We start from the raw sequence: 26,308 nt of genomic DNA, 5'->3' as shown, positions 1-26,308 counted from the left end.
GTCCCAAATAGGAAATCAACATAGGTTACACTCTGCCTTCTCTCCTTTCTTATAAGTTCTGTTTTCCTAAAGGAATCTCTTCAAAGTATTTTCATTCCTAAGTCTTTGTTGATAGAAATATTTCTCACTTATCCAATTGCCCAGGGTTAAGAAAAATAATCCACCTACAAACAGATGAAATATATGTATAAGAAAATTGGCACAGCATATGTAAAGATTGTGCTAGTGACATGTTAAACTCGGTATGGTAAAAATAGAATGATATAAAATGTCACATGAGTACACATCCTAAAAAATCAGCTTCACTCACAATCTCACGTATAAATTTTAGTCAATACACCAAATAACGACTATGTTTAAAAATCCAGAAGCTTTTTGTTTGTTTGGTTTGTTTGTTTTTGTTTTGAGACTGGGTCTCACTCTGTCACCCAGGCTGGAGTGCAGTGGTGTGATCACAACTCACTGCAACCTTGACTTCCTGGACTCAGGTGATTCTTCCACCTCAGCATCTGGACTGTGAATATCTAGGACTACAGGCATGCACCACCATGCCTGTCGACTTTTAAAATTTTATTTTAGTAGAGATGGGGTTTCCTCAGGTTGCTCAGGCCTGTATCGAACTTCTGCGCTCAAGGGATCCACCTAGCTGGGCCTCTCAAAGTGCTGGGATTACAGGTGTGAGCCACCATGCCTGGCCAAAAATCTAGAACTTTCATGACTCAGTAGGATAGGTGTTTTTGGAGAAAAAAATTCACTTCAGTATATGTGAATGTTTCATAAACCATAAAGAACTAAACAATACACAATGTTGTTTGTATTGCCGTGTCCTGTTGGCTTCTAGAATAAATTGGCAATGTCATAAAATGTGAGTCACTTAACATATTAAAATACACATTTTTATTCACTGTAATTCAATTTGAAATGTACATGGAAAGGAAGTCAGCTTTCTAAGAAGTTATCACAACATATATAATAGACATTAAGTCAACAAAGATAACAAACAAAATTTTTAGAAGTCTTCCCACAATTTCATCTTCTAGACTTTTGGGAGTAGTAGTAGAAATTAATATCCAGTTTTTACCAGTCATATCCAGAACACTCCCGCTCCTAGGAAAAAAGAGAAAAGTATCCTCCAATGAACACATTTATAATACTGATTCTTTCAACTCAATCTAATATTTCCACTATAAAAGATAGTGACCCAGGTAAGTCTTCCAGGGAATATTCCATACCTTTTGTAACCAATCAATGAAATAAAATATTTTTCTCCCATTTATTTTGACCACTTTCTGTCAAAATCACCTTTCTTTCTAAAACAAACAACTCAAGGAACTTTCAGAGTGGCCAAATTTCATGTTATCTGTAGTAAGTTTATTTATGAAGTATCTGCAGTCATTTCAATCATTTTTATTGGCATTGGTGAAGCTGCTATTCCTCTGACTTGTACTATTGATATTACCAGGAAGTATGAATTTGAAGACATGAAAAAAGGCAGGTAGTGATCAAAAAAAAAAAAAGGTGTTTTTCTTTCCTCAAGATCCTGTCTGTAATGTTTTGGTCACTTACTAAGACATCAAACATTTAATTTCCTCCACATTTCTGTATTAATAAAACAGATTTTTTAAAATACCTGGAATTTGTGGTCTGCATTCCACATTGTTGGAACAGTTTACCAAATGTCTGTTAGGCAGGGCATTTAGAAGCATTCTTAATCCCTTTTACAGGGGATGCAAAGGCAAATAAGTAGTTTTCAAAGCCTTACACCAAAGTTCCCCATATATACTCAACGTAAAATAAACGTCAATATCAAAAAATGTGGCAAGATTTGGGTAGTAAAATACTTCATCTACTATTTTCACCCCAAAATAAAAAAGGCAGGTAGACTTTCAAGAGAATAAGAAAGAGGGAAGGGGAAAGAGATGAGTACTCTGCCAGTGTTGTCTTCTCCCATTTTGAGCAATCTTCATAATTTCCGTGATAAATTGCTCCATTCCTAGAGAAGGGAATTACTTGCCCCAAATTATGCAACAATCATTAGCAAAAGAAACACCTAGAATTTTCCCTGCGTGCAACAATTCTTTCTGCCTGTGTTTCAGCAACAAGGAGCAAAAATAATACATGGGTTTGCAAAGTGATTTTCCTTCCCTCCAGAAACCTCAAACTCCAGCTTGTGTTTTTCAGTCTGTGGCTCCCAGGGCTACCTTCAACTCTCTCCAAAAAGAGTAAGAGAGAGACTGAAATAAGAAGTGAGGAGGGGAATAGACAATTGGTGAGGAAGGAGGAGTGAGTAGAGACCCATTTCTCACCTGAATTAATCCCAGCTAGTGGTAGGTAACACGGCTTCTCAGTTTTCTGCTCTTGCCAGAACAAAGTGCATTCAGCACAGGTGGTCTCTTAGCAACCTTGATTCCTGTGTCAAAGCATAGCAAAGGTTTTACTGGACAGTGAGGTAGTGTAGGAAGTGAAGGGGCAGGGAGCCTACACAGAAAAACTTCTAAAATTGTTTTCAAAACTAGATCAGAAGGAGATGTCTAAGAGTGAACTTTTGAAAATATGATACTTTAATTTCTGTTTATCCCAGAATTGTATAGCTTAAAACTGAACATTGGACAGAAAGATTAAGCTAAATTCTAGGATTTTCCTGGTGGGACAAACATTCACCACACTTTTTAAAGAAATAATTCCCGGCCGGGCACAGTGGCTCACGCCTGTAATCCCAGCACTTTGGGAGGCTGAGGCGGGCGGATCACAAGGTCAGGTGTTCGAAACCAGCCTGAGCAATATGGTGAAACCCTGTCTCTACTAAAAATACAAAAAAAATTAGCCAGGTATGGTGGCGCACCCCTGTAATCCCAGCTATTCAGGAGGCTGAGGTAGGAGAATTGCTTGAACCTGGGAGGCAGTGGTTGCGGTGAGCCGAGATCGTGCCACTGCACTCCAGCCTGGGTGACAGAGGGAGATTCCGTCTCAAAAAAAAAAAAGAAAAAAAAAAAGAAATAATTCCCTAAAAATTATTTGAAACCAAGGCTTTAATATCTTCATGACAAAACAACAATTACAACCAGAAAAACCTTCATATGTAAGTGACCATAACTCATGAGATTGTGGGTCTATTTTTTAAGTACAGTCATCCCTCAGTACCCATGGGGGATTGGTTCTAGAATACCCCACCGATATGGTAACCATGGATACCAAAATCCATACATGCTCAAGTCCCTGATATAAGTGGTATAGTATTTACATATAAACTACACATATCCTCCCATATGCTGTAAATCATCTCCATAAGTTACTTATAATACCTAATACAATTTAAGTGCTATGGAAATAGCTGTTATGCTGTATTGTATACAAAACAATGACAACAAAAAAAGTCTGTATATATGCAATAGAGACACATAGTTTTTTCAAAATATTTTCGATCTGTGGTTGATTGAATCCATGGATATGGAACCCATGGACCTGGAGGGCCAACTGTATTATGTTTTAATATTTTCTATCATTTTTACAAACAAATTAGAAAATGGAGGAGTGAATTTATTACAAAAGACAAGGCTATAAAATCTGATTGCTGTCTCCTTTAACCACGTGCAGTCACACACTGCATAATGACTTGAGTCAATGGAGGACTGGCAGTAGCCCCATGAGATTATAACAGAGTTGGCCAGGCGCAGTAGCTCATGCCTGTAATCCCAGCACTTTGGGAGGCCAAGGTGGGTGGATCACAAGGTCAGGAGTTCAAGACCAGCCTGGCCAAGATGGTGACACCCTGTCTCTACTAAAAATACAAAAATTAGCCAGGCATGGTGGCAGGCACCTGTAATCCCAGCTACTTGGGAGACTGAGGCAGAGAATTGCTTGAACCTAGGAGGTGGAAGTTGCAGTGAGCTGAGATCGTGTCACTGCACTCCAGCCTGGGCAACAGAGTGAGATTCTGTCTCAAAAACAAAACAAAAAAAAAAACAAGATTATAACAGAGTTGTAAAACTCCTATGTCTTAGTGAAGTCATAGTTGTTATAATGTCATAGCACAATGCATTATTCATGTGTTTGTGGTGATGCTGCTATAAACAAACCTACAGCACTGCCAGTCCTGTGAAAGCACAGCACATACAAAGATGCATGGTACAAAATACTTGATAATGATAATAAGTGACTGTGTTAATAGTTTATGTATTGACTATACTATACTTTTTATCATGATTTTAGAGTGCACTCCTTGTACTTATTTTAAAGTTAACTGTAAAACAGCCCCAGATAGGTCCTTGAGGTATTCCAGAAGAAGGCCATCATTATCATAGGAGATGACAGTCCCATGCATGCTATTGTCCCTGAAGACCTCCCAGTGGGACAAGATACAGACGTGGAAGATAGTAATGTTAATGATCCTGACCCTGTGCAGACCTAGGCTAATGTGTGTGTTTGTGTCTTATAAGAAAAAAAATTAAAAATTTTAATAGAAAAAAGCTTATAGAATTAGGATATAAAGAAAGAAAATATTTGTGTACAGCCTTACAATGTGTTTGTGCTTTAAGCTAAGTATTATTATTATTATGAGTCAAAACATTAAGAAAATTAAAAAGTTTATAAAGTAAAAAATTACAGTATATAAAATTTATTTGTTTTCTTTTATTTGTTTTCTTTCCTTTTTTTTTTTTTTTTTTTTTGGACAGGGTCTGCTCTTGTCCCCCAGGCTGGGGGGCAATGGGGCGATCTCAGCATACTGCAACCTCTGCCTCCTGGGTTCATGAAATTCTCCTGCCTCAGCCTCCCGAGTAGCTGAGATTACAGGAATGCACCACCATATCTGGCTGATTTTTGTATTTTTAGTAAAGACGGTGTTTCACCGTGTTGGCTAGGCTGGNGGAATATAAAGTTGTATAAGTTCTGTTTCTCTTTATTTTATTTTGAGACAGAGTCTGCTCTTGTCGCCCAGGCTGGGGTGCAATGGTGCGATCTCAGCATACTGCAACCTCTGCCTCCTGGGTTCATGAAATTCTCCTGCCTCAGCCTCCCGAGTAGCTGAGATTACAGGAATGCACCACCATATCTGGCTGATTTTTGTATTTTTAGTAAAGACGGTGTTTCACCGTGTTGGCTAGGCTGGTCTTGAGCTCCTCCCCTCAGGTGTTCCATCTGTTTCAGCTTCCCAAAGTGCTGAGATTACGGAGGTGAGCCTCCGTTCCCAGCCTATTTCTTTATTCTGAAACTTAACTTGTTACTGATGAAAGAAAAAAACGATAAATAAATTTAGTGTAGCCTAAGTGTACAGTGTTCATAAAGTCTAGAGTAGTGTACAGAAATATCCTAGGCCTTCACATTCACTCACCGTTCACTCAGTGACTCACCCAGTGCCACTTCCTGTCCTGCAAGCTGCATTCATGGGAAATGCCCTATACAGGTGTACCACTGTTTATCTTTTATACCACATTTTTACTGTACCTTTTTTATTTTAATTTTTTATTTACTTCTTTATTTTATTTTTAATTTTTTTGAGATAGTATCTCTGTCACCTAGGCTCAAGTGCAGTGGCACAAATACGGCTCACTACAGGCTTGACCCCCCGGGCTCAAACGATGCTGCCACCTCAGCTTCCTGCGTAGCTGGGACTACAGGTGTGTGCCACCATGCCTAGCTAATTTTTTGTATTTTTTATGGAGATGGGGTTTTGCCACGTTGCCCAGGCTGATACTGAAGCCCTGAGTTCAAGCAATCCACCCGCCTCAACCTCTCAAAGTGCTGGGATTACAGAGGTGAGCCACCACACACAATCTATTTCCTTATTTTGAAACAGGAGCTTGCTCTGTTACCCAGGCTGGAATGTAGTGGTGTGGTCATAGCTCACTGTAACCTTGAACTCCTGGGCTCATTCAATCCTCCCTCCTCAGCCTCCTGAGTAGCCACGGCTACAGGTGTGTATCACCTTGCCTGGCTAATTTTAATTTTTTGTAGAGACAAAGTCCTGCTATGTTGCCCAGGCTAGTCTCGAACTCCTGACCTCAAGCAATCCTGGAGAACAGAAGTGCGATTCTAGCTCACTGCAGCCTCAAAGTGCTGGCCTCAGGTGGTCCTCACCTCCTCAGTTTCCCAAAGTGCTGGGGAGCCACTGCACCTTGATGATATTAAAATGTTTAAATACGATTATAACTCATGCTTATGACCACCCATTACACTCCTAAGTGTATCCCCCACCAGAATGCATGGCTATCTGCCTACCAAGACACATATCCAAACATCGTAATAGCTTCAATATGGAAACAACTTAAATGCCATTAGAACAAGGATAAATTGTAGCATAGTCATATAATGGAATATTATACAATAATAAAAATTCAACTACAGCTATAGACAAAAACAATGATGAATCTTACAAATATAACATTGAATTTTAAAATACAAAACAGGTGAATCTAACAAAGATAGCACTGAATTTTAAAAAGCAAGGCACAAAAGACAACAGTGTAAGTACATTTATATAAACTAGAAAAATAGAGTTAAAGTGCATGGTTTAGGGGTGTATATATGGTTTGTAGTAATGCAAGTGGTAAATTTATCAAGAAAAGAAAGAGATTTGCTGCCACAAAATCAGGGTAGGCCTGACTTTAGGGAGTATAGGGGAAGGAAATAGGCAAGAGATTCTAACAATGTTTCATTTCTTGTCCTGGGTGGGTATACTAGCAATACGTTTTTAAATATTTTTATTAATACTTACATGGCTTCATGTGATTTCCTTCCTTCCTTCCTTCCTTCTTCCTTCCTTCCTCCTTCCTTCCTTCTTCCGTTCCTTCCTTCCTTCTTCCTTCCTTCCTTCCTTCCTTCCTTCCTTCTCTCCCTCCCTCCCTCCCTCTCTCTCTCCTTCCTTCCTTCCTTCCTTCCTTCTTTCTTTTCTTTCTTCTTTCTTTTTCTTTCTTTTCTTTCTCTCTCTTTCCTTCTTCCCTTCCCTTCCTTTCCTTTTCTTTCTTTCTTTCCTTTCTTCCTTCCTTCTTGCTTGCTTTCGAGAGTCTCACTCTGTATCTTAGCTTGAAGTATGGTGGTACAATCCTATTTCATTTCAGCCTTGAACTCCTGGACTCAAGCAATCCTCCTACCTCAGTCTCATGAGTAGCTGGGATCACAGGCACATGCCACCACACCCAGGTAGTTTATTTTTATTTTTGTAGAAACAGGGTCTCACTATGTTCTACAGGCTGGTCTTGAACTCCTGGCCTCCAGTGATCCTCCTGCCTCAGCCTCCCAAAGTGGTGGGATTACAGACGTGAGCCACTGTACCTGGCCTTAATGTGCTTTTCTGTATGTATGTTAGACTTCATAATTAATATACTAAACAAAATAAAAGACCAGAGAGAAATACATCCAAATGTCACTAGTGGCCATAGTTGTGAAGTTGGGTGGAAGGAATTTGGGTGATTTTCATTTCCCTTGGCTGTTTCCATTTCTCACTGCCCACCCCCGCTTGCTGTTTCCTTTTGTCACATTCATTCATTTAAAACGATATTGTCTATATAACTTCAGAACACTAAGGAAAGTAGTCTCAACACTGCTAGACTTCTTCCCTCTGATATATTTCAAAGTAATTTATACTGATTTTATTTTTGTCAAACCAATCATTATAACAAATATGAATGAAAGGAAAATTACATTTATCAATGAAACATTTTAATGAAAGTATGTAACTTCTATGATAAACAAGGCAAATCTCTTCCACCATGAGGAACAGAAACCAGGGGTTCCTGTTTGCTTTTTGCCCTTGATGTTGGTCTGTTTCTAGATCTAAATAATTGGAAGGATACAAATTTGTCTCATCACAAGTTTCCTAACACACCCAGATTTTACTGTGGATTAAAATTATGCATCACATGGTGCTTGGATTTACATTTTGCTCATTAGTTTTCACTCGGCTAGAATCATGGTAGTAAGTGTTTCTTCTTTAGGATGGAAGGGGCATTTGTTGGAGAGAATAGCTATCTAACAGCAGTAATTTTCAGGATAAAATATTTCCTAGTTTTTTTATCTGATAGAAACATGTACCAAAAAATATACACAAATTTTAAACAAGTTAGGACACCTTAAAAACTATGCTACAACTTACTGAATGTGTTTATCTCAAGACCTTGGTCTTATCTTGAACGTAGTGTTTTAACATCATAGTTAAAATGACATGACCTCCCGTTTCTGATATGACAGCTGAGGTTATTTTGGGTCAAATTTTTTTTTTATGTTGAAACTTCAGCTGACAACAAATAATTTCCCCTTCCATGTGAATGCCTCTGCCTTTCTTTTCCTCATTTCTAGAGGCCACTGGGAGTCACTTTATTATTTTATAGAATGTTGTACTGAAAGTAGAATGGATACTCTCATCTAGTTTATAAATCTTTACTTCTTCCTTTGATTCTATCAAGATTCAGGTCCAAGATTCAGTATCTAATTCGAATTGACCTGTTCATTGCTTATTGGATAATTGAGGAGTGGTATCCCACAGAGTTAGACAAATGAGAGTAGCAGTAACCTCTGGTTTCTAGGAGCTGGACTTACTTGTATTCTCTGTTCTTCACTCTGCCACCAGTTTGTAAACCCTTGCCTTTGAAGTCAACTCTGACTCCAGGGCCATAAGAAGAATGTATTTTCTAAATGGCTTGGTCCTCTGGCAAAAAGAACAACAACAACAACAACAAAAATCCCTCTATTATATAAAAGTATTACTAGTTCTGAGACTTCACACTTTTCTCAATTTCTCCTAATCTCTAACATTTCTCTTTATTAAGTGTAGCTTTTTGGTTAGGACAAAGAACAGAATGAATATACTTTGCAAAGTCTCTTTTCACTCAAAAGAAAACACTTTTCATTGGATTCAAGTTTATAGTCTTAAACACATGAGTCACACTTCAAAATATTTTCTTTTTTGATAAAATTTTCTAATCCTTCTCCTTGTTTCAATCAACGTCTAACAGTTAAGATAATATTGATAGAAGTTCCCTAGAGACACATGTTGAAAAATGAGACACAGTTGAAATCTGTCCACTTTTGCTTAATAGGCCACTTAAGTAAATAATATAATAATAACCACCATGTATTGAGGGTCTGTTATGTGCCGGGCACTGCTTATGCACAACTGGGAGATGAAGAACACTGAGTATTCTGTGCCATAGTTTAGAAACTAATCCAGTACTTCAGCTTCCAGATGCCACGCTCTTTCAACTATACTGATTTATTCATGTTTTCAAATGAAAAGTTACTTTTGAAAATATCTACATTATAATGGAAATTGACTATACTGGCATGGAAACATCACATAATTATTAATGGATCTTCTTCTCAGTCCTGGATCCTTTCTATATATGTGAGCTGGTTGTGGAACAATGGGATGGAAGGGCTTAGAGTTATCCCTCTGGGCCTGATAATCCCACATTTGTGGGAATTCACTTTACAAGAGTTAGTTGCTAATTTATTCACATCAAAACAATCTGTCCTTTGTAAATGGGACATTGCCCAGATCACAACTGTGAGCTCACTATTTAACAACAAATTTAGCTGAAAGTACAGCTTTTTTTTTTTTTTTTTTTTTTTTTTAGACAGAGTTTCATTTTTGTGGCCCAGCCATGGCGCGATGTTGGCTCACTGCAACCTCCACCTCCCAGATTCAAGCCATTCTCCTGCCTCAGCCTCCTGAGTAGCTGGGATTACAGGCATGCACCACCATGCCTGGCTAATTTTTGTATATTTAATAGAGATGGGTTTCTCCATGTTGATCAGGCTGGTCTTGAACTCCCAGCCTTAGGTGATCTGTCCGCCTCGGCCTCCCAAAGTGCTGGGATTACAGGCGTGAGCCACTGCGCCCGGCCAAAAGTACAGTTTTTATTATTTATTTTTATTATCTTTTACTATCTATTTTATTCATATTTTTTGTTATTTGTTTTTAACTGCTTGTTACCTTACGGCTAACAAGTTTCTCCCCTTGATCTCCTTAACATTAACCAAGCTGAGAAATAATAAGAATGCTACCAAGACATGGTGTTTGAGAGATGGGTCTAGAATCAGACTGACAGAGTTTGAATCTCAGGTCTGCCACTGTGCATGACACCTTAAGCAAGTTACATTAACTCTGTGCCTCAGTTGGCACTTCCACAAAGTGGGGATAATGGTACCTGCTTCTTGGGGTAGCCTGAGAATTCAATGAGATAACACTCGTGCCTAGAAAGTAAACATTTAGTAAGTGATAGTGTCTACTATTAATTACAGTCTAGCATATTACTGTTCCATAGTAGCTCTTGAATGAATCATTCTTCTCAAGTTCTCTTTAAGCACTTAAATAGGCAAAACTGTTAAACTCCTATTCATCCTTTGAGATTCAATGTCACCTCCTCTGTTATCCAATCTGACTTCCTTAGTCAGAATGTATTTCCCACTTGTCCGCAACATGTTGCCAGTGACCACACTGTATCATGGTTGTTTACATGCAATACCCCCATAGTCAGTGATGCTTTCCTAGAACGTAGGGGGTGGCCTTATTCATCCTAGATTCCAGGGCCTCACAGTCTCCGACACTAATTAGTTCTCAACAAATACTGACTTGACTATACTTAAAGCAGAAGTTTTCTGGGAAGAATGAAAGTTCGCTTTGTCCAAATGACAATTACAATAAGAAAAACATATGTAATAAGTCTACTTTTCCCAGCACATAATTTTAAAAATAAAATCCCAAAGTTGCTGCTTGCAACTTGTCTCCCTGTGGAAAACATCTCCCTTTCCCACAAAGTATATGTTCAAGACAACTGTCTTTTAGAAACTTGAGAAATCATATGGGAACTATGTCTTACTAATGCTTTTCCTTTTGTTTGTTTGTTTGTTTGTTTTTTGCTTATAATTAGGGAAGCAAGTCAAGTTGCTGGAAGGCAAGAAAAACTTGGCACAAAATCTAGAGGGTTTTAGAATGGGATGATCTGTTGGGATGGCCACCATTTCTGCAGCATACTGGAGGTTTGCCCTCACTAAACTCAAATTCGAGTAATTTGGAAAAATTTGGGCATATGCAATGGTCAATGAATTTTTTGTATTCTGTAAGCTTCTAAAATTTGAGTTCAAGCTGCATTTTCTGAGCTCATTAAGGTCCCCTTCAATTCTGCCCAAAGTTGAATTATATGAGAAAGGAAATTTAACACATATCTGAGAAATTAACTTATCAATGACATGAGCTTTGTACCATAGAAAGCTTGTACTGGAATAAAATAATGCATATGACTATGTTTAAATGATGGTAGGCATTATTCTTGCACCTTGTTTCTTGATTAAGACATGATTTCAAGGCAATTATTCTCTCTCCAGCTACGAAAAACAACAATGGGGAAAGATGGGAAGTACTAACGAAATGTTGGTATAGAGAAGATATTGCAGCTTTTGTAAACCTCTCATCTGACAAATGAGGCCCAAAGAGACTTGTCTGAGGTCACACAGTGACTTTTTCCAAAGCTAGTGCCACAATTGCCTCAGCGATTTTCTGATATTTATGATAGACTGGATTCTGCATTTCACCAGAGTCAGCTACGTGAGGAGAGTCTGCCTTCATCACCCTCCAACATCTTTGATTCCAGCCCATGTATAACCAGAGTCCAGAGCAAAGTAAATCACAAGTGAAAAGTGGAAAATGCGGCAGGTCAGGGCCACAAGGCAAAGAATTTGACACAGTGGACTTCGACTGAACACAGAAATATGTTTGTTACAGATGATCGGTCAGCAAGGTGGAGTGAGGAGACAGTACAGGATCTGAACCGGATGGAACCAGTTTGAGATCCTGGCTCTCACCAGTATTAACTCTGCAGCCTTGGACAAAGCACCTAACCTCAGATGCTACCTCATCTGGAGAACAGAGAGAGTAATATCTGTCTTGTGGGGGGTCAAAAGGACTTTATTCGTAACTGAAGCTCAGAGCCTTCTACACACACTTTGATTTTAATCTCATGAAACTTTATGAGGTGGAATATTCCTACCACTATTTTCTTACTCGAAAAGATGGAAACCCAGAGAGGTTAACATAGCTGTCCAACGTTACACACGTAGTAAGAAGTGACCAAGGATTTTTATGGAGATTTGTTTGGTTCCAATGCCCACGGCCTTAGCCACTGCAATATAGCAGTGAGCCAAGAGGCCGGGCATGGTGGCTCACACCTGTAATCCCAGCACTTTGGGAGGCCAAGGCGGGCAGATTACCCGAGGTCAGGAGTTTGAGAACAGCCTGGTCAACATGGCAAAACCCTGTCTCTACCAAAAATGCAAAAATTAGCCCGGCATAGTGGTGCGTGCCTGTAGTCCCAGCTACTTGGGAGGCTGAGGCACAAGAATCGCTTGAACCTGGGAGGCAGAGGTTGCAGTGAGCCGAGATCATGCCACTGAACTCCAGCCTGGGTCTCAAAAAAACAACACAAAACGAGCAAACAAAAAAAGTAAGCCAAGAGCCCAGCATGCTGCCTGACACTCAATAAATAGTGCCTAGTTAAATGAAGCAGCAGATTCAGAAAAATGGCCACTTCCTTGCAGTCCAACCATGAAGAGGGATGGAGTGGGTCAGTTAGATGAGAGGAAACAAATAGCCTTTAAGAGATGGAAAGCCCAGAGAAGCTAAGGCAGACACACAGACACATGAGCAGCGGGGTGTTGGCTCGCGTGGCAGCACTCCTGAGGGTCCATCTGATCACCCACCCGCCCCCGGTGGAAAAGTAGGTTACAGATCTGTCAGGAGCCACTGTGTTTCTCTTCTCTTCTCTTCAATGGCACCCTCTTGCTCTCTTTTTTTTTTTTTTTGAGACGGAATTTTGCTCTTGTTGCCCAGACTGGAGTGCAATGGTGCAATCTTGGCTCACTGCAACCTTCACCTCCCGGGTTCAAGTAATTCTCCTGCCTCAGCCTCTTAGTAGCTGGGATTACCGGTGCCCACCAACACACCGGCTAATTTTTGTATTTTTAGTAGAGACAGGGTTTCACCATGTTGGACAGGCTGGGCTTGAACTCCTGACCTCAGGTGTTCCATCCGCCTTGGCCTCCCAAAGTGCTGGGATCACAGACATGAGCCATCACGTCCGGCCCACTTGCTTTCTTTTTAGGTCAGCATCTGTTCAGTTTTGGCTTTCCCAAGCCGTTGATGGCCATGCCTCAAATATTTGAAGTAAAATTCTGGCCCTAAAAGAGCAATTTTTCTACATATGAACAAATATGACTTCTTAGTCATCCGCTATCAGGACTCCTGAAGGCTACAGTTTCTAACTGCCATATTCTTGCCCTAAACAGATCATACATTGCCCCTGAGATGACATGAATTTACTCAGTTATGGGCACTGAACATTACGAAATATTCTGGAACTGAAATAATCAAAACGTTATCAACCATCTCCCTGCCAAGTTTTCCAGCCCTTTCCATGAATCACAGTTGTGATGCACTTTTGCAAAGCCAGATGAAAGGCCTGGAGCCCTGGCTGGGTATCACCTGTGTAAGGTTTCCACAGAGCCCCAACACAGCAGTGCCAGCAGACACTTGTCCTTTGAGTGGTGTGAGGATGCAGAAATGGGACTAAGGGGGACTTGTTTGTGTTTTTTGACCTGCAGAACTCAGATATCCAAACAAGTGTCATTCCCATTTGGAGTTGGTGAATGGAGGGGAGTGGGAAAATCTCTGGACTTTTCTGAGTACTCAAAGGCATTTGGCAGAACCTTTTAAACTGCCTAGTTGGCCTGCAACACACACTCCTTGGTATAAATTCACTGGTGGCAATGTTTTTATGTTTTTAGGTGCAGATTTGATTTCTGAGACAAGCTGATTGTTCTTTGGAGTCAAGTTTAGCTGAAAATAAATGGCTAGGCTGGAGAATAGAATTTCAAGTTTAAATGACAGACTATAACCATCTTTAGAGTAGAAATGATATCTCCAGCATTTTCCACAGAGCTTGGACAAAGTGCTTAATAACATATTTTTTTCCCCATAGGGCAGATGAGGTGTGACTTTAAAAGGTGTTGCTCTTCTATGCTTCACAAAGTCATTACTTAGAAGGTGATACTTGGCCAGGTGTGGTGGCTCATGCCTATAATTCCAGCACTTTGGGAGGCCCAGGAGTTTGAGACCACACTGGGCAACATGGCAAAACCCTGTCTCTACTAAAAAATATATATATACAAAAATTAGCTTGGCATGTTGGTGCACACCTGTAGTCCCAGGTACTCGAGAGACTGAGGTGGAAGGATCACTTGCAGCCTAGGAGGTGGAGGTTGCAGTGAGGTGATATTAAGTCACTGCACTCCAGCCTGGGTGACAAAGTAAGACTCTGTCTCAAAAAGAAAAAAAAAAAAAAAGGGATACCTAAGGAGGAGGACTGAACCATTAATAAGCCCATTCTGAGTTTTATAGACCCCGTTTTTGGTTAGCATATGGTGTCTTGTACATGCTAGGAATTAAATACATATTTGCACAATTAAAGTTTGTAGAGGAAAACAAAAATCCAATCATATCTCCTGAGTTACAGGACAACACTTTGGAAAGCAGGTATTGAGACGACCCTTCTTTTGGTCGTATCCAGACACACAGAATCTAATGTAGCACGGGTGGAAACCAGTCCTTTGGAAACACAGAAAGACAGAGCAAAAGAAAAATGTTAGAATGCTGATTATAATAGAACAGATACGTTTATGGAAATAATAGTTTATATTTTGAAGTTGTTTTGGGAGGTTTCTCATCATCGTTGATCTTAGCTGTAGACTTAATACCTTGATTGCTAACAATATACCATCCTCCAATCCACCTGTCCTCAGCATTTGCATGGTTTACACTATTCTAAAAATGAAGTTATTAAAAGTAGTAAAAGTGGAATATTGCCTCTACAGTTTAAATTCATGTTTCCCATCAAAAACCACATTTGGAGGCTCTGGATTTAAATTGGAAACAAATGAGAGATAATTAGGAAGATTCAGGAAAAACTCAAAGAAGGAATTTATAAACGTGTTAACAGTCACTATCACTATACTTGGCTACTTATATACATTGAGTAAACCCCACCACGTTGTAAAAGAGACTATGATTCTCATTTTACAAATGAGCAAACTGAGGCTCAGAGTGGTTGAGTACTTTCTTAGGATCACACAGTTTGTACATGGTCCAAGCCAGGGCTCAACAACAAGCCCACATCTGCCTCCTTCCAATTCACTGTCATGCCTCCCTTATGCATTTTATTTAGAAGCCTGGTGCACATGTTCAAGAATTGAACATACATAACCAAAGCAGAAAACTATATTAGTCTATGGTCTTGAAGAAGGATTGGAGTGTCAGGTTTCAGCCCTGCTCAAGAGAACCAAGCAGGGCATTGGCCTTTCTGGGCTTCAGGGTCCCCCTTTTCTAGACAGAAAACATAGTGATCTACTTCGAAGGACTCTCAGAAGCAACCAGTATAAAGAAGGCTGCAAAGACAAAGCCTTTGGCTAAAAAACAAGGAAGCAATGAATCCATGGAACAAGACAGGTGCCCTCTCTGATCCAAACCTAGAACAAGGGGGAAGAAAACAAAAGTGCCCAGGTTTCTTGTCCAACTACTCCTCCCCCCCCAAGTCCCCCATGTATGCTTTTCATATGTGAAAATTCTCTTTGCAATCACTGGAATTCTATTTGGAGAGAAAATACAAGGAAACAGGAGGTCAAGCTGCAGCCACAGAGCTTGATCAAGTAATTTATATATCATTAATCCTTTGCTTCTCCTCCTGCCTTTATTTAACCAAAAGAAAATGAGAGTAGAAATGTAATTCATTGATCTCTCTTTATAATCAGCCTTATAAAAAGTGGAGAGATGTTGCAGTGATTGGAAATAGGCTTTGTGAATCTCAGTGAATTTTAATCTACTACATCTCCCTCCATCAGAAGCACGTAAGAGTCACACTAAACTTTCCTCCAAAATCAACATCTTAAAATGCTACATTAAAACACACACACACACACACACACACACACACACACACACACAAACAAACAAACCAAAAAAACCACTTACTGTTCAGGGGTTCAATAAGCGAAGTCCAAAGTCAAGGGAATGATCTCTCTCTTTTATGAAAAACACCATATGGTCTTGGTGGATCAGGAGGCTCACTGGTCTGTTATTAATAACTGGCTTAGAGCTTTTGAAGAAACATGAGCCAGAATGTCAGGAGAGGAGGCAAGTGGAAAGAAATTGACAGGCACAGGTGGAGTAAATTATAACAAGGATATACTTATGCCCACACAGGAACTCAAAGAACCCATGAGAAGGAGATTAGTTCCTCCACAATCAATAGGCCCTTATATCAAGTTTTTGAAGAGTTAAACAACCCACAAAATATCCTGAATGTCAGCGGGGAACATCATACACCAGAGCCTGTCGAAAGTGTGGGGGCCTGGGGGAGGGGTAGCATTAGGAGAAATACTAATGTAAATGATGAGTTAATAGATGCAGCAAACCAACATGGCATATGTATATCTATGTAACAAACCTGCACGTTGTGCACATGTACCCTAGAACTTAAAGATAATAATTTTTAAAAATCCTGAAGGTCAAAAAACACCATGACTCATTTAATGTTATACTATCCTTTGCTCTTCTGAACAATTCTTTTCCATGGACATGTAAATATCTTTTTAAATTGATACATTTTACCTTGTTTACATTGACTCCTCAATTTTAAAAATATATCAAGAAATGGATTTTGAAATGCACATTATCAACTTTTTAAAGTTTTTTTTTACCTGTGAGCCTATTAGCTGCCTTCCTTTAGAGATCCCAAAACAATTCCTGGAAGTATATAGGTATAGGTGCATGTGGTGGCTGGAGGCTGGATCTTGGGATTGTATCATCCATAAAAAGAAACCTGTAGAATTCCTGTGGTGAGAATGGAGGTGTAATCATCACCTTACTTCTGGTTTGCAGTGGCTCTCCTCTTTTGGAAACTTACATTTCAAAACATTCCAAATTCTATGCCTCCCCTCCTCCCCCATAAATGACATCAAATTGTTTATAATATTAACAGTATGTCTTTAGACCTAATTACATCAAACCCTGGCTCTGTCTGAAGTGTTAAAAGAAACTGACAATTACGTGGCTGGGAGTGGTGGCTCATGCCTGTAATATCAGCACTTTGGGAGGCCAAAGCAGGCAGATGGCTTGAGCTCCGAAGTTTGAGACCAGCCTGGGCAGCATGGTGAAACCCAGTATCTACAAAAAAAAAAAAAAAAAAAGAAAGAAAAGAAAAGTAGCCAGGTGTGGTGGCACATGTCTGTAGTCCCAGCTACTCAGGAGGCTGAGGTAGAAGGATCACTTGAACCCTGGAGATAGAGGTTGCAGTGAGCCAAAATCATGCCATGGCACTCTAGCCTAGGTAACAGAGCAAGACTGTGTCTCAAAAATTAAAAAAGAAAGCTGACAATTAGAGAAAAGTTATTGAAATACATAAAGATTGTTAAATTGCCTCTTCTTCTTCTTCTTTTTTTTTTTTTTTTTTTTTTACAGAGACAGGGACTCACTCTGTCACCCAGACTGAAGTGCAGTATCATGATCATAGCCCACTGCAGCTTTGAACTTCTGAGTTTAAGCAATCCTCCCACCTTGGCCTCTTGACTAGCTGGGACCATAGGCATGTGCCACTGCACCCAGCTACATTTTTTTTTTTTCATTTTCTGTAGAGATGAGGTCTTGCCTGGTCTTCAGTCCTGTACTCAAGTGACCCTTCTTCCTGTGTTTCCCAATGTGATGGAATTACAGGCGTGAGCCACTGCACCCAGCCAACTGCTTCATTCTTCAGGTTCCAGCTGCTTGTCACCCTGGCTCAGATCTAGTAACTGGCCTTTTATCAAACTAAACCTTTTTCAGCTAAATGCTGCAGTGGATGGGGTGGACACCTCCCTACAGACCTCACATAGTGGAATGTTATTCTACTGAGGCAACTGTGAAAAAGAGAAACTGATATGCTAGTGACGCTCAGTTTAATAGATGGGAGAGAAGGAGTGGAATAGGCATAGAGCCTTTTTTTTTTTCCCCCATTCTCTGGTCAATTAAAAAAATTTGAGTATCCACTGAATATGTGTATTTTTGTTTATAGAACATATGCATATACTATTGTAAATATATCATTTACATCAAAAAATACAAATACAATTTTTAAAAGAAGAAATGTAAAAATAAATAGACATTCTAATATTTTCTTACCACACTTCCAATGGGTCATCTTTACTGGTCCCTGGGGCATGGACTGTGCAGCTGACTGATGAGTGTTCAGAACACCAGGCCCACCACTTATTAGGTGTCGTGGGTTGCATTGCATCCCCTAGAGACATTTTCAAGCCCAAGTCCTCTGTACCTGTGAATGTGACCCTATTTGGAAATAGGGCCTTGCTGATATAATCAAGATGAGATCATGCTGGATTAGGTGGGCCCTAATCCAATGACCTGAGTCCTTGTGACAAGTGGGAAATGGGGACATAATCAGTCATATAGGGAGACATCACGTGACAAAGGAAATAGATATTGGAGTGATGTGTCCACAAGCCGAGGAATATCAAGGTCTGTGGGCAACCACCAGAGAAGCAAGGAAGAGACAAAGAAAGACCCTTCCCCAGAGCCTTCAGTGGGGCCATGGTCCTGCTGACACCTTAATCTTGGTCTTCTAGTCTCCAGAACTGACACAATAAATTTCTGTTGCTTTAAGCCACGCTGTTGGTGGTAGAATTGAGTTTCTAATACTTTAATGCAAATGTTTTAAGAATTCAAATTCAAAAAATTTAGGTAACTCTTTTTTTAAAAAAAGACTACTTTAATATTTATTTTTTAATGGAAAGAGCTGTCTTCTGAGTTATTCAAGTTCAGCATAATGCAAGCATACGTTTGTCTTCTATTTGGGCTTATTCTTCCTGAACCTAGACAGCTATACTGATTGAATAAACTAGCATTATGTTTCCTAGATGTTTAAGATGATGAAAACTAGAGATGTGTGTTTAGCTAAATTAAATTATTATTCTGACAACTTCATTTCAACAATAATTATGTTTTGTAGCATGTCAGCTTGAAGACAGTCTCTAAGATCTTTTAGTAACTTAAAACTTATGCGAGTTTAGGTTAATTAATGGATAGTCATTAAATACCTAGATCATTTCTAATAAGACAAAGCATTAAAATATTAACCACTAAGCATAATTTTAAGGCTGTATGTATTTTGCCACATTGAGAAATTGTACTATAAGGACATCTAAGCTATCAAACATTGTAAAGTATATATTCATAAGCTTTGCTACACAGTTATAGTGTCTGACAGCTCACAGGTATCTAGCTCATAGCTATCTCTGTGAAATAGAAGTTAAAAAGTTACAATTAATATTGTGAGTGAGATTCTCTAGGAAAAATAATTGTAGAGAAGAGAACTTTGTATGCAAGGTACTCGGGATGTATTTTTGTTAAGGTAAAGGAGCATAGTTTTGTCCTAAAGTAAAATGACTGGCTGTTCCAGGATGAGGAAGAACAGGTAGCACAAAACCTAAATGGATGTAGAAACCTGTAGAAGGTGCACAGAAAGGGAATTTTAATTGCCATAGTCAAAACTGGCTAAGGTTTAGTGGCTTTATTTATAAGATTGTCTTAAAAGAGCCTTGATATCAAATATTATGCTGATACAAAATTAAAACTGCTTTTCTCTCTGTTAAATGACAACATTTTCTTGAATCATTTATGTACTTAAGAGGTTAAGATTTTTTTTACCTTTTGAGAAATCTGCCTAAAAGGCAATGATTCTATTTTATCAGAATAATTTTCTGTGCTTTACGTTCAGTTTTTCATGTCCTTGATAACTTACAGGAACAAAGTCTTCTCACTCTTCAAAGAATTAAGGTTCTTTACAATTCTATTAACTCCTATGTTTTCTTTAAGACTTTTCTATTGCCACTTTGATGTTAAATTCACTGCTTTGTTTTAAATGCCACAGAAACAACCAAATTTCCTTGTCAATTGCATTATTTTTGTAATGAGCTCATCAGATCTTTCACTTTTGAAAAATTATCGTTAATAAGTTAACCATGGTCATTTTGGTCTCTTGGCATCTAGAGATAGTTTTCGTTGTTGTTTTGCTTTGATTCTTCCTGGAAAGCACTCGCAAATCAGCTACAAAGCACAATGCTTTGACATTAAAAACAATGGTCTCAGAGCCCCACAGGAAAGGACTATGCTGAGTACTCACAAGCACAGGCTTATGATGGTATTCCTTAAATAGCCTGGGGCCCATGCCATTGGACCATCCAGGATTTCCTACATTCTCATTAAGAAGCTAACGGGTTCATGAGGCTACTAACCCAAGATGAAACAGAACAAGAATAAGCCTGAGCAAAATGATGAGGAATGATTTGAGTTTTGTTTGGAATGCTGCTAATATTTTAATATTCTATTATCTGGATATGAGGGCTACTTTATCTTTTAAGCTATTATCTAAAAAAAATGTAGATTAATAAAACAAAACATTTGTCTTTTCTTCCTGTTTCCTCCCGAATTCGGAAACTTTTATTGAATACTCTTATTTCCAAGGCAATATAGTTATTTGCATAGGTTCAATAAGAATCTGTTCTCCCTATTAAGAGGATGTAATTGGAAACATTGGTTATAAAACAAAGCTTATTCTGAATAAGGCTTTGTTCAGAATGTCATATCTGAGAATGAATCAACATATGGCCAGTAAGTCTTAAGGAACTGAGGCTGACTTTACAGGGTTGGCTTATGGGGTTCTCAGTCTTACTGAAGAATAAGGAAGTTCTCCTCCTAGAGGGCCAAGGAAACTGAGACTATTTGCATGACCTTGAGGAGAGAGGAATTTACTCAAATCTATGATTAATGTAGGTGAAATCTGATGGTGAATTCTTGCCTTGGCTTCTTAACTTCAAGAGGTTTGTGTTTATTTTTTAAATACTCTCTCAGAAGAATCAAGCCTCAAGAGATTTTCAAAGGTGCATTTTGAACAACCTTATGAAATCTTCCACAAAGCAAACTTTAAAGAACCATTATGTTAAATCACCATTCTTGCCACATGTGTCAAAATAATTAAGTTGAATTTAATGACATCAACTTTATTTTCTGACCAAGAATAATCCTTCTTTGAAATTATTTATTTTGTTTCACGCATCCGTGTGAAGAGATCACCAAACAGGCTTTGTGTGAGCAACATGGCTGTTTATTCCACCTGGGTGCAAGTGGGCTGAGTCCGAAAAAGGAGTCAGCAAAGGTGATGGGATTATCATGAGTTCTTACAGGTTTTGGGATAGGCGGGGGAGTTAAGAGCAAAGTTTTGGGGGCATGGGGTACACAAAGTACATTCTCAAGGGTGGGGAGAATTACAAACTTCTTAAGGGTGGGGGGAGATTATAAAGAACACTGATCAGTTAGGATGGAGTAGAAACAAATCACAATGGTGGAATGTCATCAGTTAAGCTATTTTCACTTCTGTGGATCTTCAGTTGCTTTAGGCCATCTGGATGTATACGTGCAGGTCACTGGGGATATGATGGCTTAGCTTGGGCTTAGAGGCCTGACATTCCTGTCTTCTTATATTATTAAGAAAAAAATAGGGGTAAAGTGTTAGGAAAGTGAAAATTTTGGGGGGTAGTGTGGAGAGATAATGGGCGATGTTTCTCAGGGCTGCTTCGAGCGGGATTAGGGGCAGCGTGGGAACCTAGAGTGGGAGAGATTCAACTGAAGAAGGATTTTGGGGTAAGGGGTGATATTGTGGGGTTGTTAGAAGGAGCATTTGTCATATAGAATTATTGGTGATGGCCTGAATGTGGTTTTGTATGAATTGAGAAACTAAACGAAAGACACAAGGTCCGAATAAAAGGAGAAAAATAGTTATTAAAGGACTAAGAATTGGGAGTATCCAGAACATCCAATTACAGAGTGTCAAAGGGGGTTCAACATCATTATTTGCTTGGTTGGTGAGTTTTTGGACTCTATCCTTGAGTTTTTTATGTTGTCATATACCAGGCCAGATTGATTTAGGTAAAAACAACATTCTTCATTTAAAAATATACAGAGTCCACCCACCCACCCCTTTTTTTTCCAGCAGGAGTCAGGGCCTCATTGAATTTGGAGGAAAGACAAATGCAAATCCAGCAATTGTTTGTTAAAGAAGGATTAGAAACAGCTAGGAGAGAGTGAGTAAGATTGATAGTGTGGTGGAGATAGCTGGGGAGAGGTAGAGGGTGGCATAAGAACGAGAATGAGAATAAGAGTAAGTATAAAAGTAAAGAATAGGACTTCATCAGGGTGAAAGTATTGGAGTGTACTTTGTCACTGAAGATCTTCTATTCACTTAAAGAGAGACTTAAGGGTGGCAGTTGAGGGCCTCTAAAAGCTTTAGGGCAGCAGCAGCCACCACACGCAGAAATGAGGGCTAGGCTAAAACAGTAAGGTCAGGTGCCACTGAATACCAAGAGCCTGAGAAACTGCTTGGGTGTTTTGACTAATAAAGGCTGGTCCATTATTGGACTGTACAGAGGTGGGAAGGCCAAACTGAGCAACTATTTCTGACAAAAGGGAAGAAATTACCACAGTGGCCTTTTCAGACCCTGTGGGAAAGGCCTCTACCCATCCAGTGAAAGTGTCTACCCAGACATGTTTCCTGACTCGAGGCATGTAAGTAAAGTCAATTTGCCAGTCCTGGAGGGGGGCAAATCCCTGAGCTTGATATGTGGGGAAGGGAGGGGGCCTGAATAATCCCTGAGGAGTAGTAGAATAGCAGATGGAACACTGAGAAGTGATTTCCTTGAGGACAGATTTCCAGGATGAAAGGAAATGAGAGGTTCTAAGAGGCAGGCTAGCAGCTTGTAACCTACACGGAAGAGGTTATGAAATGAAGATAGAATAGAATGGAAGGAGATATTTTCCTTGGTCCAAGAACCATTTGCCTTGTGTGGGAAGAGATAGGCGGAAGTTTCAGCCAGGGAGTAGGTGGGAGTGGCCAGACAAGAAGGAGAAAAACTGCCATGAGGGACAGAGGTTGGAAGCTAGCTGCTTTTTTAGCTACCTTATCAGTATAAGCGTTGCCCTGAGCGATGGGATCTGATGCCTTTTGATGGCCCTTGCAGTGTATGACTCCAGCTTCCTTTGGAAGTAAAGCGGCCTGGAGAAGAGTTTTTATTAAAGAGGCATTAATGATGGAGGACCCTTGCCTAATGAGGAAACCTTTCAGCCCATAAAACAGCATGGTGGTGCAGGATATGGAAGGCATATTTAGAGTCAGTATAAATGTTGATGCGTAGTCCTTTTATAAGAGTCAGGGCCTGAATTAAGGCAATGAGTTCGGCTTGCTGAGAGGTAGTGGAGGGGGGTAGAGCAGTAGCCTGAATGATAGATGTGGAAGATACTATAGCATGGCCTGCCTTTGCTGGTGTGTGGTGATTAGGCCTGGTGGAACCGCCATCAATAAACCAAGTGTGAAAAGGGTGAGGAACAGGAAAGAAGGAAATATGGGGGAAATGGAGTGAATGTCAGGTGGATCAGAGAGATACAGTCATGGGGGTCAGGTGTGGTATCAGGAATAATGTGGGAGGCTGGATTGAAGTCTGGGCCAGGAACAATGGTAATTGTGGGAGACTCAAAAAGAGTGAATATAGCCAAAGGAGCCAGGGAGCAGAAAGTGTATGTGTCAGGTGTGAGGGAGAAAATAGGTTTTGGAAGTTATGAGAACTGTAGAGAGTGAGTTGAGCATAGTTTGTGATTTTGAGGGCCTCTAAAAGTATTAGGGCAGCAGCAGCCACCACACGCAGACGTGAGGCTAGGCTAAAACAGTAAGGTCAAGTTGTTTGGACAGAAAGGCTGCAGGGTGCAGCCCTGGCTCTTGTGTAAGAACTCTGACGGCACAGCCCTGCACTTTGGCTGTGTGTAATGAAAAGGGTTGGGATGAGTTAGGGAGAGCTAGTGTGGGGCACCTTTTAGGGCTGTTTTTAAGGAACAGAAAGAGGAGTGGGCAAAGGATTTAGGATCTATGGGATCAGCTAGGTTTGCTTTTGTAAGTTTACATAATGGTTTAATCAGGATGGAAAACTAGGTATCCAAAGGTGGAAGTACCTAACCATGCCTAGGAAGGAAAGGAGTCCATCAGGGTTATCTGAGAATTTACCTAGGTTTGTTTTAAGTCTGAGAGAGAAAACGGTGCATGCACTCTGGCTGGGCCGAATTCTCCTCCTCCTACGGCTTGGAGGGGGCATAATCGGGGAATATTGGCACTCTTTGGTTCATTGTTTACCCCTTTGTCTATCTCCTTTTGGACCGAATGGGTTGAAGGGGGGGTCCTTATTAGTTGGGGAAGGAGTCAGGGGGGCACTGGGGAAGGGAGGTAGACTCTGAGGGCTTCCTGTAGGGCATAAATCACACTTTTACATAATTGCAAGTTGTCTCTTAATGAAAAGAAAGTTTGTACATACGGCACTTCACTCCATTTGCCTTCTTTTCTACAAAAGAGGTGTAGCTGTAAGATGGTGTTGTAATTTATACTTCCTTCAGGAGGCCAGGTTTCTCCCCTTGAAGAGGGTAACATGGCCAGGCGGTACTGCAGAAGAATATAAGTCATTTCCTTCTTAGCATCTGAGGGTTAAATTGGTCCTAATTCTCCAGAATACATCTTAGGGGCATTTTGCCTTGGGGCAACGTTTCCCATCTGAAAAAAGAACATAGCGATGCCAGCACCCCTAGTCATTTTCCGATGAGCATTCATCATAGAGTGTCCTCTATGGTCCTAATGCTTATTCCTTTCCAGGGTGCGTAACCACCTGTGGACCTCTGCTTATCGGATTAGTTACACTCACGGATGTAGCTGTCCTGCACCTGTTTTCCCGCCTTTCTTGATCACAAAGAAAGGGGTCTGGGCTGCTGGATTCTAGTGGTCCTTTACCAGCATGCCCAATATTGCCTTTGTGCTCAGGGGTGAGTCTTAGAGCTGGACTGGGCTCCTGAGCATTTCATAACAACCCAGCCGCCCCATCAAGATGCATTCCTATAAACAACAGTTCTTATGGAAATTCATTACAGAGAGGGTGTAAGTAATGTTTTGAGTCAAGATTGAGATAGTCTTTTGATTCTGTAAGTACTTTAAGGCTTAGCTGAGTGCAAGCAGTTCACAGGTTTGAGGAGACCAATTATTAGGCAATTTTAAACTCTGCTTCCATAGGAGTCTCCATATCAATTACTGAATACCCATTGAGGTTTTCCTCAATCACCTGGGAGGAACCATCTATCGTCCTGTCCTGAAGGGAGTTCCTCCTAGGTCTGGTTGACCTTGTATAGTAATTAAGATATAAATCCTGTTGTTTTGTGGAAGGGGTTCGGGTTTGGGAGATTAGTCGGACACGGAGGGAAAGCATGTGTGTTTTCATGAAGAATTATGTAGAGATAGGTAATGGATGAGGAAGAAATCTGGGCTTGACTGAAGTAATGGGGCTGTCTGTGAAGCCTTGCAGCAGTACATCCCAGGTAATTTGCTGAGCCTGATGGGTGTCCAAGTGAAAGCAAAGAGAGGCTGGGATGAAGGGTACAAGGAATAGTAAAGAAAGCGTGTTTGAGATCCAGAACAGAATAATGGGTTATGGAGGGGTTGTGGAGGGAGGTATTGAGGATAGGAGAGTATATGACTTTGGCACCACGGGGCGGATAGGCAAGACAATTTGGTTAATAAGGCGCAGATCCTGAACTAACCTGTAAGGCTTGTCCGGTTTTTGAACAGGTAAAATGGGGGAATTCTAAGGAGAGTATATAGGCTTTAAAAGGCCATGCTGTAACAGGGAAGTGATAACAGGCTTTAATCCTTTTAAAGCATGCTGTGGGATGGGATATTGGCATTGAGCGGGGTAAGTGTGATTAGGCTTTAATGGGATGGTAGGGGGTGCANACTCTGGCTGGGCCGAATTCTCCTCCTCCTACGGCTTGGAGGGGGCATAATCGGGGAATATTGGCACTCTTTGGTTCATTGTTTACCCCTTTGTCTATCTCCTTTTGGACCGAATGGGTTGAAGGGGGGGTCCTTATTAGTTGGGGAAGGAGTCAGGGGGGCACTGGGGAAGGGAGGTAGACTCTGAGGGCTTCCTGTAGGGCATAAATCACACTTTTTACATAATTGCAAGTTGTCTCTTAATGAAAAGAAAGTTTGTACATACGGCACTTCACTCCATTTGCCTTCTTTTCTACAAAAGAGGTGTAGCTGTAAGATGGTGTTGTAATTTATACTTCCTTCAGGAGGCCAGGTTTCTCCCCCTTGAAGAGGGTAACATGGCCAGGCGGTACTGCAGAAGAATATAA

General features: G+C 40.2%; 1 protein-coding gene across 1 annotated transcript; it reads right to left on the bottom strand.

Moving 5' to 3' along the window:
* Positions 1-882: 882 nt before the first annotated feature.
* On the bottom strand, positions 883-16,136 carry MRLN (myoregulin). The gene is made up of 3 exons (XM_017889899.1): positions 16,013-16,136; positions 2,307-2,410; positions 883-1,107 (listed from the first exon to the last, which is right to left on the bottom strand). Exon 3 carries the CDS (start codon positions 1,086-1,088, stop codon positions 948-950), a length of 141 nt encoding a protein of 46 aa, XP_017745388.1. The 5' UTR covers positions 1,089-1,107; positions 2,307-2,410; positions 16,013-16,136; the 3' UTR covers positions 883-947.
* Positions 16,137-26,308: the final 10,172 nt, after the last annotated feature.

The sequence above is a fragment of the Rhinopithecus bieti genome, unplaced genomic scaffold (assembly GCF_001698545.2).
Source record: "Rhinopithecus bieti isolate Rb0 unplaced genomic scaffold, ASM169854v2 scaffold_18620, whole genome shotgun sequence".
NCBI lineage: Eukaryota > Metazoa > Chordata > Mammalia > Primates > Cercopithecidae > Rhinopithecus > Rhinopithecus bieti.
This window is presented reverse-complemented; position numbering and strand designations above follow the sequence as displayed.